General features: G+C 44.9%; 1 protein-coding gene across 4 annotated transcripts in view; it reads right to left on the bottom strand.

Annotated features, from left to right (window-relative positions):
* ss (aryl hydrocarbon receptor spineless) overlaps positions 1-17,774 on the bottom strand; it is a 314,320-nt gene that overhangs the window by 201,159 nt on the left and 95,387 nt on the right. For all 4 annotated transcript variants that reach the window (XR_011712270.1, XR_011712271.1, XM_071658638.1 and 1 more), the window contains exon 2: positions 9,907-10,097. Coding sequence is in view for 2 of the 4 variants with exons in the window: in XM_071658638.1 (XP_071514739.1) it covers positions 9,907-10,097 (191 nt within the window). In the remaining 2 variants the exon portion in view is untranslated. The remainder of the gene's footprint in view (positions 1-9,906; positions 10,098-17,774) is intronic.

The raw sequence follows: 17,774 nt of genomic DNA, 5'->3' as shown, positions 1-17,774 counted from the left end.
TAACATGTGTTGGTATTGGTGGTTGCTGTGGTGGGGTGAGGGAGGTGGTGATGATCGTGTGTGTGAGACACGTGCTGTTCTAGTACTGCTCGGTGTCGGGGTCACACGAGCGGGACGCCATGAGACTAGCAAGTAGATTAAACACAAGACAAAAACCTGCTCAAGACGAGGAGGGTGTTAACAGCCGCTTCGTAAGATATATTGTTTTAAGCTTGGGTGAAGGAGCACGGAGGGCTGACTAGTGCATGAATGGCTGGGTTAGTATGGTGTTGGCTCAGTAGCAACAGATGTTGCTTCTCTCGATAAGAATCTTATGCATTGTATAATTGACCAATTAAGAGTCTTGATTGTGTTGGAGATCTGAATTTAGTGGTAATCAACATTTGCAGTTACATTAATTCAGATGTAACAAGTGTTGAAGCGAGGAATTGTATAATGGTGAACATGAGAGAGAGACTTCTTGTTGCCAGAGGCTCCAGAAAAAAAACGGATAAAGTCTTCAGGAAGAAGTTCACACGTGGGACCCCAACATACACACAGAATATGTGTGTGTGTGTGTGTGTGTGTGTGTGTGTGTGTGTGTGTGTGTGTGTGTTTGCACATTTTCAGTTCTTAAAGGACTTCTCACAGTACTCACCACTGATGACAGACTCATTGCTATTATTCCATTTCCACCTAAGTGTTGCGGTCTTTTTTTATGTTAGCTTGGGCGGCATGGGCTACTGAAGCTCTGATCGAGGAAATCTCATTAACTTTATATCTTAGAAAACTTAAATGTTGATAATCAGAAAGACAGTTACAGATATAGCTATTCCAACTTCTTATCTACATGAGGGAGTGGCTGCAGTCCTTCTTACCCAGATCGCGTCAAGGCTGTAGTTGCGTCAGGATATGTGCCTCATTCCTGCATCCTTCCCTATCAACTTCCCATGTCAGTACCTCGTCACTGTACGACCTGCTGCTCTGTCCTGAAGACCTGAGACCCCTTGAAGGAGGAGTGGGTGGGCGAGGAGGAACCCTCAGCTTTACCGTCCTGATTATCTAGTCTTCTGTCATCTGGCATTCCCATGTCTTCTTCAATCCTCTCACTCCCTCTCTCCCACGCCACTCTCCCCCCTTCCCTCTCCCCCCTCTCTCTCTCTCTGTCACTCTCCACCATCTCACTCTGTCCCACGCCAATTCTCCCGGCGTCATTTACCCCTTTTTACCTCAACACTTGCCCTCCTCTCCCACGTTCCTTCCTTCCTCACCACCCCCACCCCACTCTCCCATACTCCCCTCCCTCCCTGTAGCACCCCATCCCTCTCCTCCTCCTCCTCCCACACACTTACACACACACACACACACACACACACACACACACACACACACACCAGACGGCTATGTAAGGCGTCACGTGACCGTGTAAAAACATCTGTGTCCATAAGATAAAGACGGCCGGTGTAACACAGCAGAAAATTGCACGCATATCCCCAAGGTCCATTAACAGAGGCATTTCTGCTTTGATGATTCTTGTGCTAGTTTTAGAAAATGTAAAAAAAAAAAAAAAGCTTATATATGTAAGTAATTTTTTTCTTTGTTGACACTACGAAAGAAATACATCTTTATGGTAACTCAGATATTATATATATATATATATATATATATATATATATATATATATATATATATATATATATATATATATATATATTCGTTCTATGAATTGTTTTACCCCAAATGAGGTCATCCTATGAAACAAGAAGAAATAGAAAAAGTCTTTCTAGATTATTTCTTTTTTAAGCTTATCAACAGCGTTAACCTCAGTAATTATGCTTCATCAGTCTCGGTCATCTTAACACCTAATTACATTCGTCTCAGTAATTATCTAGTTTACAAGTCATTGTGTCTCTTTGTCTAACTCAGCCTCATCTGAACCAGGTTCAAGGAGCTGCTTCAGGAGCCAGGTTCAAGGGTTGCTTCATGAACCAGGTTCAAGGAGCTGCTTCAGTAGCCAGGTTCAAGGAGTTAATTCAGGAGCCAGGTTCAAGAAGCTGCTGCGAATGGTTCAAGGTTAAAAAAACTGTTTCCAGGTCATGAAGACCACCCACTTCCAGGTCATGATCATCCACTTCCATGTCATGAAGACCATCCACTTCCAGGTCATGATCATCCACTTCCATGTCATGAAGACCATCCACTTCCAGGTCATGATCATCCACTTCCATGTCATGAAGACCATCCACTTCCAGGTCATGATCATCCACTTCCATGTCATGAAGACCATCCACTTCTACAGTCACAGCAGATGGTAAACACTTCCCAGCAAGGGCTTGATGGAGACATGAAAGTGTTGCCTTAAGGCTGATGACACGAGGACCCACTGGGGTCCCTGAACCTACTTGGGCCCGTCTCTTCCCCTTATATGGAGATGGATTGTACCCACTGTATACCCTATCCTTGCCTTCTCAAAGTCTATCGCAGAGATTCTCTGTCTATGCTTAATTAGACAGAGTTTTTAAAACTTTAAACGAAAAGCAAAGTAACTCTACTTGAGGCAGAGGTGGGTAGCTTCAGGCTCAGCAACGGAAAGTAACAAGAAATAGCAGCCAAAAAAACTGAGGAAAAGAGTGCAACGGTAGCAGGCTGGAACAACGACAAAAACAGTATCAGTAACGTCGACTACAAGTACAGTAACGCCGCCAACAGCGTCTGCAGGAAGAGCAGTATCACCAGCAACAGCAGCAGCAGGAACAGCAACAGGAGCAGCAGCAGCAGCGACCAACGAACTCAAGTAGCCCAAAGCCGCTCCCCAATTTACTTAATCTGGCTGGCAAGTGGACAAGAGAGGCCAGAAGGGGAGTTGAAGGACATTCTTGCATGGGTCTCCGTGAGTCACCAGGCGATGGGACGTAGACCAGAGGGCTCCTGGGGTCCATCCTAACCGGCCAGCGACCGCCGCTCCCAGCGAACACCCAGCGCACGAAATCATTGTTTTTGCTGGAGTCATTGTTGTCGGGTTCTTGTTGCTATGTTAGTATTGTTAGTTTTGTTAGTTATGCTATGGTATTTTGTAGGAGGGATTGTTGTTTGGATGCTGTTGGTTGTATGGTTGGTTTAGTGAATAGTTGTGATAGGGGTAGTGGTGGTTGTAGTTATGGTTGTGTTGGTTTGAGTTATTGTGGTGTTAAGTGGCTGGCGGGTGCAGGGTTATTGTTGTAGCCGACATAGCACGGGGAATAGCCTACCCCAGTCTTGTCCGTCTCGGGTGACAGGTAAGATGATAGGTATTAAGAGAAAAGAATGAAGGAAGAATTAACTTGAACTCTCCAGGCGTTCGTAGACTCAGGTTTCTTTAAGGTGAGGGACACTTTAGGAAGAGGAAAAGATGGAAGAGACTTTAGCAATTTTTGCTTCAGGAGGAAAGAAGGTCGTGTCATAACGGTCAATCCTCGTGTGGATGGTCTTCATAACACAAGCCACGGGAAGCAGTAGCCAGGCGCGTGCCGCTGGTGCAGGCCACAGGGACCGGGACACATGAGGACAGCTCACGAGAGACGTTGAAGTGGTGTGGTGTGGTGGTGGTGGTGGTGGTGGTGGAAGGCAGCTTTGGTGATTGGTGACTGTGGCGACTGCCATGGACGGCACTTCCTGATGAGGGAGTAGGTCAGCCACCGCCTGGCTAGGTCAGGCTAGGTTAGTCTCGACGCTTGCTTCGTTTACCCTGTAATTTGCGCCGCCATAATTCACCACACTAAATGCCTGGTAAATACCTCATCGATCTCTTTATTAACCGTGATTGACTTCATCGTGGTTGGGGGAAGGTGGGGAGGTGGGGATAAGATAAGGGGGATGTTGGGGAAAGTGGAATGGGGTGAGAGGTCATATGAAGGGGGAAGGGGTGGTAAGGGAGAGCAACACGTCAAGGGCACAAGGGTGATGGGCATATGACCCCCTTTGTGTGACGGGAGGCGTGATGAACCACACGAGTGAATGACCCTTGACCTCACGGTTGTATGACCTCGTGACCTCACGAGTCCTATAGCTGGAGACGATCAACCTGTTGAGAACAATTGGTACTACCCTTTGGCACGATGGTCTGGCCAGGTCAAAGGTCAGGCCATCATACCTAGGGGTCCTATCATCTTACTTAAGGGTCGCACTATCGTAATCAAGAGTCGCACTATCGTAATCAAGGGTCGTAATGGCGTCATCAAGGGTCGTACTATCGTAACCAAGGGTCGTAATGTCGTCATCAAGGGCCATACTGAAGATTGTCAAGGCCTCCACTACCACAACACTATCAGCAGTTGCCGTCCGTTGGCAACCTCATCTCAAACTTCCCAATCACTCTTCAAGAATATTTAATTCCCCGACCAATCACCTTTCAGGAACATTTGATTCGCCGATCAATCATCCTCCATGAACGTGTGATTCACCGTATCTGTCCATCTCCGTCCTTGTGTTCAACCTCACCTTCAACTATACAGTCAAGAAATCTCCCTACGAGAACCAATTCTTTGTCGTAATTTTCATAATGCGTTTCGAAAAGAACCCTTTCACTTGACACACGTATGCCCTTACAACCTAGTTACCCATCCTGCTGCTATATTTCTTTTTTACCGAATGCTAAACACTAGAGCTTTGAGAGCACTTCTGTCCCTTTATAAGAGCTTAAGTATGTAAGTTACTTATACATTCGTACTTGAAAGTGTGGGAACCATAATTACCTATGAGCAAAATACAGAAGGGTTTTAATTATGTTCTTTTGATATTTAGTCTAACATCTGGTAATTTATTGCTATGCTTAGTTAATCATAGACCTATTCATTTATCTATCTGTCTATCGATCAATCTATCTATTTATCTATGTTAGATTATTAATTAGCCTTCGTAATGCATTCTTAGCGTGGTAGTTTCGGTACCTCATACTACACTAACCAGGCAAACTAAGTCGGTATTTGTCAGAGTAACTACCGTTGTAATTATGACTCTAATTGTTGCTGAAATAGCTACAGTAACAACCCTAATAATTGGCCTCAAATACCACTTAGATACAGTAGGGTCAACAACATGGCTCCTAACAAGTTTTGTAGCCCTGAACCAGGTAATAAAGTCTGTGTTTCACTTGCAATTATTTTAGTGAAGATCTCTCTCTCTCTCTCTCTCTCTCTCTCTCTCTCTCTCTCTCTCTCTCTCTCTCTCTCTCTCTCTCTCTCTCTCTCTCTCTCGATTATCTCACCTTTTTGTCTATCTTCCTATATTTTCCAACGGCGTTATCTCCTACAATGCCCTGGGCAGTAGATTACAACTCTTACTCCCCCCCCCCCCCTCTCTCTCTCTCTCTCTCTCTCTCTCTCTCTCTCTCTCTCTCTCTCTCTCTCTCTCTCTCTCTCTCTCTCTCTCTCTCGTGATTTGAAGGGTCATGGCTTAAGTCTGTCAACATGTCACTCTGCTCGGCATCCATGAACCAGGTTTACCCGCTCTCCTTCCCTTCTGACACATACCACATCACTCCATTCTTGAAAACAGTTCCTTCCATCTCTCTTGAAGCTTCACTGCATTCACGATCATACTACTTCTTTCGTCTATCAGATCGCTTCATTCGCGATCATACTACTTCTTTCGTCTACCACTTCATTCATGAATCTGTTCACTTCTTTCTTTCCTCCCCTCCTCCTAACTTTTCCACTTGGTTGAAGGCATGCCTCCAGCAGGAAGGAACAGTTCAGTTTGCCCAGAAGTAGAAACCGCATTTCGTCCTGTGCTGCCACCGAGGAGAAACGACGGGTCGTCGCGAAATTATCGCCAATTATTCCACGTCTCGCGCGAAATAGCAGGCCTGGGGGGGCCGCGGTCCACTGGCTATGGCGCGAAATTATGCTCCATACCATGTGAGGCTTGGCGGGTTGCGCCCTCGTGTCACGCCAGGCTGGCGCACGTGGTGTGTGTGTGTGTGTGTGTGTGTGTGTTTAGCATTTTGAGGCCATGAAAGGAGAAGAGGAAGGAGGAGAAGAAGAAGACGAAGAAGAAGAAGGAGAAACAGGAGGATGAAGAGGAGACATAAGAGAGAGATCCCTCTCATGTAAATCGTTTACGTAACCAGATCTATATAGACAGGTCCCAGGATGACAATGACATAAACACCATCTCTTTCGTTATCTGTGATTGGTCACCTCCGGAGACCAATGGCATTATCTGCATCCTTATCTTTCATTAGAATATGACTGAGTCATGGAGCATCGCCCGACAGCTACCAATCAGAGACAAGTTTTTGTCCCGCAGCCAGCCAATAGGAAGCCTCCACTACCCCTCGATTCCGAATCCCCCGGAAATCTTTGGCAATGACAATTTATACATTAATTAACTTTCTTCACCGTATTATAACTTCGACTCGTAGATCATTGTGAGAAAACATTTATTCCAAAGATGTTTTACCTTGAGTTTAGGATTATGTATCGAGTTGGTCGTCAGGAGAAAATATTTACTCGTCTAACTTGGGCGAACGCATCCATTTCCCCTCTGATCGCTTTCAGCAGTGGCGAGTAGGCTGGCTGTCATGATTTCTGACTCTGGCTTAGGCTTCCTTATATCATACAATTGCCATATATTCCCTTGAATTAGGATACCTTTTATACCTGTCATGTTAACTAACTGAAACATTAATCAAACTAGAATGGATTCACTACTTTCTCTAAAGTGTTTGAGAGGGAAGAATATTCATATATAGAATTATGTCGACAGATCGTGAGGACGTTAGCGTCCATTGGTTGCCATGGAAACAAAGACCCCCTGAGACTCAATGGTCGGTCGGTAGGGGTAAGGGAGAGTGAGGGGAGGGGGGGGGGTGTAGGCAGGAATGGGGAGGAGGAGGAAGGTGGGGGGGCGGGGGGGGGGGGGGGGGGTCGACAAAGAGCCAGAGACACAACGCGTTCAACAAAAGACAATTGTTTAAGTTGTCGATATGAGCGGCGGGCGGCCATTGTTGAGTCAGCCGTTATAATTTCACACCAGTGGCGGCCTCCTGTGTGTGTGTGTGTGTGTGTAGGTGGGCGCGGGCGGGCCAAGACTTGCTGCCATTACTGTAGTGGATCACAGGGATGATCTGAGGCCTGGAGGAGGGAGGGGAGGGGGAGGAGGGAGGGGAAGGGGGGGAGGGGAGGGGTACAAGTAGTGGTAATCAATAGACGAGGAAACCAGGTTGATGAGACAGTGGCATCGGACCCCGTTATAGCCGCCCCCCCGATCCTCCATGACGATAGACGAAACAAATGACAATCAGATTCCCCAGGAGAGGTCAGAATAGTGCTATCCCACTACTCAGGCTATTTTTGAGGTAAGGAGGGTTCATTACTTCCTACCCTTTCTATCATTCACGGTAATATTTCGTAGGGGTTCCTGGGAGTGTATATGGAGGGGGGTGGGGGGAAGGGGGGAGTGATCCGTGAGAGGCCAAAAGGAAATATGGGAACTCATATAAAATGGCCGACCCTGTAGTTTTTCAGATGTGTGGGGGAGGTTGGTGAGTTAAGGTTACGGGGTAGTGGGGTTGAGGGGAAAACCTCGTGGATTAATGTGAGGGTGGGGTTGGTGAGCGGCATGAAGTTGTGAGGGTGGGGTGGTGAGCGGCATGAAGTTGTGAGGGTGGGGTGGTGAGCGGCATGAGGTTGTGAGGGTGGGGTGGTGAGCGGCATGAGGTTGTGAGGGTGGGTTGGTGAGCGGCATGAGGTTGTGAGGGTGGGGTGGTGAGCGGCATGAGGTTGTGAGGGTGGGGTGGTGAGCAGCATGAGGTTGTGAGGGTGGGGTGGTGAGCGGCATGAGGTTGTGAGGGTGGGTTGGTGAGCAGCATGAGGTTGTGAGGGTGGGGTGGTGAGCAGCATGAGGTTGTGAGGGTGGGGTGGTGAGCGGCATGAGGTTGTACAGAGCGTGAGGGGTGAGGTTGTTCTCCCCAGCATGAGGTTAACCAGGGTTGGGGATTCGAGGTTCTGATGGAGTTATTGGACATGAGGTTTGGAAAGATCGTTCATAGGTGTTCATCGCAGCCATAGTGAGTGCGTGGTGAGTGTGTGGTGTGTGTGTGAGTGTGTGTGAGCGTATGGTGCGTGTGTGAGTGAGTGATGAGTGTGTGTGAGCGTGTGGTGCGTGTGTGAGCGAGTGATGAGTGTGCGTGAGTGTGTTGTGAGTGTGTGGTGAGTGTGTGACCTCTAAACTATGTAGGAAGCCCATTAAATGCCTTAATGAGGAGAGTGACGTCATTAGAGTATGTGATTATGTACATAATGGGGTGGGAGTTCCAGTGATGATATAGTAGGGGGTGCCATTGATTATATAGCAGGGGTGCCAGTAATCATATAGTAGAGGGTGAGTGACTATATAGTGAGGGGTTCCATTTTTTTCATATATATAGCGGGGGTGCCAGTGACTATATAGCAAGGGGTGCTTGTGGTTTTACAGTTAGGGGTGACTGATTATGTATAGGGAGGGGAGGGTACCAGTGAATATATATATGTTTACCAAATGGCGTCCTAGCTTCGTCTCATCGATGTATATCAACTGACTTATATATCTCTCTCGTGTCTCCCCTGATGATGTGATTATTACAGGAAAGTGCACTTGGGAACTTATCGTGTTTCATTTTCCTCGTGGACTCATAGGAGTGTATATATATATATATATATATATATATATATATATATATATATATATATATATATATATATATATATATATATATATGCATACATCACGAGCCACAGTGATTACACAACAAAAGGTGATGGAGTTTAGAGCAAGAGTGCCACGTAATGCGAACGACTACTCTACCAGTTTACCTTGGAGAGAGAGAGAGAGAGAGAGAGAGAGAGAGAGAGAGAGAGAGAGAGAGAGAGAGAGAGAGGTTGTGATGTTGACACTCGTGAGAGATTTGGTTCATGACAGACATCATGTGTGTCTCTGGGAAGCGTGTCATGCGCTTCAGCCGTTCGCTGGCTCCTTTGTCAACCCTGAGTGACTGATTCTGCTGATTGATGGACGTATTACATCATGTTACATGTCATGTTACCAACACAACCTCACCTAACCTCTTATATATATATATATATATATATATATATATATATATATATATATATATATATATATATATGTTCATGGATGTTGGCTATTCTCCGTCTGTTTATCTGTTTCCCAAAATTCGTATGATTTCCATATACTAAACATACACCTCCAGTACATCAACAGAGATCAACAGACACAATACAGATCCTAGAAGTGGAATTGGTCACTCTAGTTAGATATGAAAAGAGAAAAACTCACTATTAAAACAGAACTTTCAAGGGAAAAACTTACCGTTGTAACAGAGACATCGAGTGAATAACTTACTGTTGTAACATAACGTACTAGGAAAACAAAATAACAGTTTCAACAGAAGTTCTGATAATTTTTTTTGGCACAATATACTACTGACACATCTTAGGGCAATATACTACTGACACATCTTAGGGTGGTGTGGCATACAGAGGTCTTTTCTTCACCTATATATGATTGATTATAGACTTTATGAATACTAGTCCACAGATGAGGTGTAGTTCTTCACTCGAAGTGTATGGTAATAATCTTGAGAAGGGAGAGACTCACTCACAACCTGACTGTTGAATCTTGAATCAGTGAGTTGTATCTGACGTTACTAATCTCTTTTTAAAATGCTCCTCTAAATTGTAGGTGTGTGATAACCCTCCCTTCCTACCTTACAGGTATTCCTCCTCACTTACCCATCTGTCATGGCTAATACTCACCCTGAAGGCAACTCAAAGACCTTCTTATCTCCCCCTATCCCTACCCTTTTTCTTCCCCCTCCACCCTCGTCGTGTACTCACCCTGGAAGTAGTTTTTCTTCCCCCTCCCCCTCCCCCCTCGTCGTGTACTCACCCTGGAAGTAGCTCTTGGTCCTGAGGTAAGAGACAGACAGTCTCAGGATTGAGAGTCTGTCCAGTTTGGAGAGGATGTTTTGTTCAAAGGGAAGGAGACCAGCCAGGTTGTCCAGCTCGGCGTTCAGACGTTCCCTGTGGCGCTTGGACGGATTGCTCTTGGTCTGACCATCCTTCGGTTGTGGTTTTATGCTGTGAGGGAGGAGACACAAGACTCGTCTTAGACAGTGATTGACAGACTAAGGGATACTCAGAGGGGAATAGTATATAGATCTGGGTTAACTTGAGGTATGGGGGATGTGATTCGTTTGTTCAAAGGTTGGTTTGTGTGTGTGTGTGTGTGTGTGTGTTTAGAGAGTGATGGTTTGTGCCAAAGACAGAAGAGGTTTTAGACGGTATTTTTTAGTTTGTTCTAAAGAATTAAGTTTTGTTTGAGATAGATATGACCAAAGTCAATAATTTGGAATAGAAAATGATCTTTGAATTTGTCTCGACATATTATGACAACATGTGTAGTGGGTGTAATATGTCTTTCTATTTTTGAGTGTTAGTGTAAATAGAAAGAAATGAAGGAGTTATTCATTTTTCATTCGTGGTGCGTCTTTATATAGGAAGATTTACGCGACTGTTGCTGTCAGCGTTATATTTCAAGATATAAGGTTGACGGGAGAGGCATAGTTAATAGAATGTATGAAGATTACGTCACAAAGAGTGGAAACAGCGGTTACATTAACCTCTCTCTCTCTCTCTCTCTCTCTCTCTCTCTCTCTCTCTCTCTCTCTCTCTCTCTCATGAGAGGTAGGAAGAATTAAGAATCTACATTTTAAAAAGAAAAAAAATACATAATAGTCTAAGCATGACAGTAAATGGAGGTCATCAGAAATAATGTTCTGGACTTAAAACCATCTTAGCAAGGAAGGAAAGAGAAATTTCAGTCTGTAATGATAACTTGGAATATACGAGAAACATGTCAAATGAAAATACACGAAAGTCCAACTAAGAAACGTTGGAAAGATTGTTAAAAGACAAAAACTGTACCATGAGAAAGAGAAGCAATAGACATGGAACTATAAAGGAACATTTAAAAGAAAACTATAAATATTTGGATACAGTCAGTCCCAGATGACCTCGGGATAAGAGAGCTGCGGAAGGAGAAATATTCATCAAAGAAAATGAGCGGTGGGCGCTACGCGATTCTGATGACAAATTCTTGCCTTAGATACGCGTACATTTATTCTCTATCTTTCTATCTACCTATATATATATATATATATATATATATATATATATATATATATATATATATATATATATATGTTTTTTCATGCATAACGTTGTGGTAACTCAGGCGTGTGGTAGCCAGCAATATGACATGGTAGAATCCGACGACAAATTAGCGACATCAAACACCACGAAGCGGAAAGGACAGCTGGCTGTCGGAACCCGGAGGGAGAGACGTACCATTTGCGTCGCCCCTTACAGCAGCAGGAGCAGGCAGCCTCCCTCCCTCCCTCCCTCCTTCCTTCCCTCCCTGCCTCCCTGGTTGGGTGGTGGGCTAACGAAAAGAAAAAAAAGAAGTCCTCAGATAGGTGGTGGGCAGGTGGGTTTCTAAGTTTGAGGGTGGGGGAGATAAAGAACTTCCCTCCCCCCTCCTTCCCCACAGACAGGTGGGGACATGGTGGGCAGGAGAGGGTGTGTACTGGTAAGTGTGGGTGGGGGTACGTAACTAAGGGTTGGCCGGGGAGTGGGGGTAGGGGGAGGGTGGAGGGGAAGAGAGCAACAGGCCACAGAGAACCACTGAATTGTCCTGTTTTCACCCCCACCCTCTCTGGCAAGAGAGAGAGAGAGAGAGAGAGAGAGAGAGAGAGAGAGAGAGAGAGACAGAGGTTCTCTGGTTGAACGCCTGAGAGGAATATATATGTATATATATATCATCCCCTCCAGCAGACTATACGGTCGTGTGGTAGACCATACCCGCCAGCCATGGTAGCCACATCCAGCGAAGCACCACATGTCATTCAGCTTGAGCGGGAGTTCCCAACTTAGCAGCACATGTCTCCTGCTCTCCGCCTTTAATTCCCTCTCGTTAGCACCCAACACCTGGTAATTAGGTCATGCATAAGCACTTCTGGTAATGCTAGAGTGAGAGAGATAGAGAGAGACGGAGGGGGGGGGGGAATTCAGAACTCATTTCTGGTTGGTGACTTTCGAGAGTTCATTTTTATCTGTAATTCTGGCATTGATTACCTTTAATTCTCCTAAAGTATCTTTTAGTAATGGTATTTCAACGTAATTGATCCAGATGAAGAAATAACTGGATGGAAAGATATATTTCCTTAACGAATTAAAGTTCGAATCTCTTATATACTTAACAAGGTGAAGTCATGGTACTGAAGGAAGCGCAATTATCGTACTGAAAAGTGGAAATTATCGTACATGAAAGGATGAAGCTTTCGTACCCAAAGGGTGAAACTATCGTAGTGAGAAAGTGAAATTATCTCACTGAAAATGAAGTTATCAGGTTCATAGTATAAGTTTATATCATCGAAACGTAAAAATGTTTTGCTTACAGGATGAATTTGGCCTTCAAGGAAAAAAAAAATATCGTACTCAGAGTATATAGTTATACAACTGAATAAGTTATTTTCGTAAAAAAAGAATAAAGTTATACACGTCAGAGACGAACAATGATCTAAATCGAGGGCAAAGTTATCGTGCAAAAACTCTTGGAATTAACGAACTCATGATATGTGGTCACACATAAGAAATACATATGAAGCTTTATGTAGGTCTGGTCTTAGCATGATCTGAAACACATGAAGAAAACATACTTAATCTTCATATATTTTTTGATGGGTGGTTATGACGCTGACGGCCTTAATGACCCTAGCAGTTAATTGGACTACAGTCGCCTAATTACCCAACCAATCAGCCACAAGAAAGTCATAAGAAGTGTGGATAACAAGTGTACCACTGAGAGAGAGAGAGAGAGAGAGAGAGAGAGAGAGAGAGAGAGAGAGAGAGAGAGAGAGAGAGCATCAAACACAGTCGTCTGCAGCTCACGAGGCGTGGGTGGGTGGATGGGTGGTTGCTTTCCACGACATCAGCTGATTTGGGTGGGGTTGGGGGAGAGGTGGAAGTGGTGCTAACCCATGTCACAATTCCGTAGACGTTATCACCTCTTATCTTCAGTATCAGCTGGTGGGGACTATCTCTTCCCCAGTGTGATGAAGTGCACCATAATTCCTTTATCTAGCAAGGGTCGAAATGAATAGTGGGGGGGGTGGTCATCTAGGATGAATGAGAAGCGAATGTGAAGGAATGGGTATGAACGTAGTGTGAAATGAGTGAGACATATGAGGGGGAGGAGGGAAAGTGGGTTTCTTATGGTCTGTCCAGACGATGGGTTGAGTGAGAAATTAGAAAGACACAAAATTGACGACGAATTGAGATTACAGGATTGAGAATGAGGGTCTGTTGTGAGAAAAAAAATGAGATAAAGGGGTTGAGGGATCTCTCATAGTTTCACCTGACGATGGGTTTGAGTGAGAGAAATTAGGAGAAAGAGAGAAAAAAAAAGATAACAGAAAGTTTAGAAGATAATTACCGAGAGGAGAGAAAAGAAAGTTGTGAGCGATTATAAATGGAGAGCCAAGCTGAAGGAGGAAGATTGCGTCACAGGCTGTCACACCCAACCTTCTGGTACGACGCTACATGCGAGGGTCTCCGTGGCTCCTGGCCTGAACGGATGACGGGCTGTTCGTGCACACACACCGCGGCAAAATACAGGTAATTCACACGTGCAAGTGATCCTTGATGATGGGGTGATTATCACTGGTAGGTGACATGGCGAGCGGGGTGGAGTGCTGAGAGAGAGAGAGAGAGAGAGAGAGAGAGAGAGAGAGAGAGAGAGAGAGAGACACTTTACCAGTATCCCACACGACTGTCTGAGCGGGGTCAACATTTCGACTCGTTTTGTGTAATGTAACAGGTGTTTTTTTTCCCCCGCGATTTCGTCGCTTCTCATTCATTAGTATTCATGAACTAGTGAAGCAGAATCATCGACCCTGATTCAACGGGACTGATTCATACGCACTTGTGCCCCTAACTACCCAATCACCCGTTCAGATGTTCAGGTGTTCATTCAAGCATACCATGAAATGTGATCACTAACAGGAAATTTTTTTCGGTGGCGGACTATGACAGGTGTGTGTGTGTGTGTGTGTGTGTGTGTGTGTGTGTATGGGTGCATGTGTTCGTCTGTCTGTCGGTTTGTCTGTGTACGTGTGTGTGTACATGTGTGTGTATACATGTGCCAAAAGTTCTCCTGAACAACTGTATACCCCGGTTTGGCCCTTAGTTAATCCGCAAATCGTGATAAGATTCCATTAGTCTCTGTAACGTGTAATTTGACGTAATTACCAGGCTCAGATTTTCGTGTTTACACATTTGTACATCCGGAGGCAAAGCAGCGATGATCCCGGCTAAATAGCGGTCACGACGAAGGGGGTAGAAAAGCCGTTCCAGCTTGCCTTATATTACCGGGTGGCCATGTTTTACCGTTCCTGTGTTCACTGAGGGTGTCTGTGTAGTGACGTATGAGGAAGATGGGTAAGGCTACCTGGAAAGAGAGAGAGAGAGAGAGAGAGAGAGAGAGAGAGAGAGAGATTTTCCAATTTTGCATTAACACTGAGTGAGACAACGAATCTGGGTTCGTTAAGGTGCCGAGTCCTTAACTGCTTAACGAGCTGTTAAGTCCTCACCTGCCTGGATAACTGCTGAAGCCATACCTGCCTAACTAAGTGGTAAGTCATTTACCTGCCCACTGAGCGTTTGTGTAGTTATATCTTTTTTATGCAGCCACTGACGAGACGGTAAAATATTGCTCCAGTTGGAGCCACGTAAGGCAGAAGGGAGAAGAATGACTTCGTCACCCAGATTCTTGGAAGTGGAAAGGTTATGGGATGAGTATAAGAGGAGTGAAAGAACACAATCTCACGGCCTATTTTGGAGGGAAAAGGGTATCCTAATGACCAATCCTCGTGAGGCTGGTTTCCTCATAGAAACTACGGGAAACAGCAGTCAGTTGCACACCTTGAGGCAATCAGCTCACGAGAGCTGTCTGTAGAAGAGGTAGAGAAAAACAGCATCTTATGGGGCTCTTGCAGAGTCAGGGCTGCACTCTCATCAGGAGCAGGGAAATGATGGACTCTTTTGAATTGAGAAGTTCCCTGATGAGTCTTCTGTTTCAGTATTATAACCTCATTAATGGTAACTTTTCACTGTTGGTGTAATCTGCAGCATGCGAATTTCAGTAACACACACACGCACATATACCTATCTCTCTCTCTCTCTCTCTCTCTCTCTCTCTCTCTCTCTCTCTCTATATATATATATATATATATATATATATATATATATATATATATATATATATATATATATATATATATGATCACAACGATTGCACCTATCAGCAACATAAGATGGAGAGTGGATTCAACATGACAGCATCATTCACACTCGTACAATCCAGTCCTTAAGTACGACACTCTACCGTCCTTCATCGGTACGACCATCTCCACACACGGCACGTGTACCCGTGCTCCTCCTCCAGCACGATCTCTGACCGCAATACGTCACTCACTCCCTGCGCCCCAAGTATCATCAGAAGAGGCAGCCGACGAAAGCGACCCCATTCAGCTCGGGGTGCTAAGCGTCGGATGTTTCTAGCCACAAAATCTCTCTAATTTCTAGTTATCTTTCAGTTAGTTGGCATGTCAGACCCCATGGACTTCCGCTGCGGTCGGGGGCAGCCCACGGGGTGATCAGGCCGTAAAGTACGACCATTTACAGCTGCAGGTGTAGTGTGGGAGGAGGCCATGTGTAGTTCCGCTCTGGTGTGAGCCGCGTGGTAGGGGTGAGGGCTACCATCATTGGAAACAACACCAGTTTAACATTGATTCCTTGAAGGCAATATTCACACTATGAATAAAATTGGAGTTATGCCATGTTGGGACTTATCCTAGAGATAAAAGGGGTCAGTCTCATGTTGTTATTCAGTGTGAACAACTGGAAGTACATTCGAGGTCACAGTATGTAACGCGGATGAAGGACGATATCGTCCGTAGTTAAGACTACAAATATGACCCGTACATACATCCCCCTCGCAGCTGTTCCTCTTAGATATGAACTTAACGTTATGTATTCTACGTCGCTACTCACTTTGAGAATAGGTAAAACCTCGTTTATTCTACAAATGTGAACTATTGTTAAGATGGTAAAAATCATTCCCAGTTCGTATATGTCTATGTGTCTATCTATCTGTCTTTCTAACTGTCCATCTATCTATCTGTCTATCTATCTATCTATCTATATATATATATATATATATATATATATATATATATATATATATATATATATATATATATATATATATAAATACACACCCAGTAACCCGTGGTTCTGACACTGTACAGTTGTGTTGGCAATGCATATAATTTTCTGAGCTGCCTTTACAGAGGCTCTGTACATCAATGTCAATACATGTTATGTATTACTTTGTATACACGTAAGTGCGTCTTTATCACGCGCAGAACACCACGGTATTAAGCAGTTAAACAAAGGAAAACGCTTTAAACGCAAAAAACTAATTTATGATGCATTACAACCTATGATTTGTTGGTTTTTAAGTCATATAACTGAGGATTTCTTTTTGCAAATATTGTGGAACTGTCCAAATATATAAAAAGGCCCAGATAAACGAATATTGGAAACTGTGTGTCTTCATTATAGACAGAATCTTACGGGCTGACTGAATTTTCTTAGATAAGTCCATCAAGACGAAAGACAACTAATGTGTCTTGTGCATATTAACGAGACGTCGTTCCCTGTATACCACAAAAGTATCAGATTCATTCTATCTCATTGCTTCCTCCTCGTATGACACTTGGATCCTCATCGTCCATCTCTCCTCGCTCATACTCTCCATATATCCCAACCAGTTGCTCACACCCTCCTGGCCAGCTGCTCCCTGGATCAGACTTCTCTTGCTACCACACTTCTCTCTTACGCTGTCATTCCCCACGCGATCAGCCAGCCTCAACACCACGTATTACCAGATGTTGGACTCGAGAAGAAGAGATAGGATGTGGTGGTGGCAATATGGGCACGATGGTTGAATTATGGGAGGTAATGTTTCCTGCAGGTGGTGGGTGGTAATGTTGGAGGGGGTGGTGGTGGTGGTGACTATAGTGAGTGGTAGTGATGGAGATGGATGTAGTGGTGGTGGTGACGGTAGGAATGTGGTGTGGTGATTGTGGTAGTGGTGGAGATGAGTGACGTAGGGGTTATGGTGATGGTACATATCCTGGAGGATGAAACTAAGGCAAGATCGTTCGGGCAGAATGGGGCAAAGTGGGGCAGAGTGGGGCGGGGTGAGGCTAGGTAGCCTAGGGCTGACCCAGCAGGGGTACAGGTGGACGTGCTCCCGGCTACCCCACCAACCATAACATCCAGTGTACCGGTTCGAATGACAGAGCGAGAACTCTACCACTTCGCATGTCTCGTGTGAACTTTTATGAGTTAACGTAAAACACAGAAGCGAGAGCGAGACCATAGGCAAGGCTAAGAGGACAGGACGGGGGAACGAAGAGGGGTATAGACGAGGACATGGCGAGGAGACTACAGGTGGAGGAGGACGCTGACGGACGAGAATAAGGCTAGGAGGCGAGTCTAGCGGACGAAGACACTCTTAGAGGACGAGAACATGGCTAGAGGACGAGGCAAAGCGTGAGCATAGCGGCATAGGACGAAGGGAAGGATAGGAAACCAGGTCAGCAGATGTTTATCTGACGAGGAGAAGGC

This window comes from Panulirus ornatus, chromosome 66, assembly GCF_036320965.1.
Source record: "Panulirus ornatus isolate Po-2019 chromosome 66, ASM3632096v1, whole genome shotgun sequence".
In the NCBI taxonomy this organism is placed as follows: domain Eukaryota; kingdom Metazoa; phylum Arthropoda; class Malacostraca; order Decapoda; family Palinuridae; genus Panulirus; species Panulirus ornatus.
The sequence above is the reverse complement of the archived record's forward strand: the minus strand, read 5'-3'. Positions and strand labels throughout refer to the sequence as shown.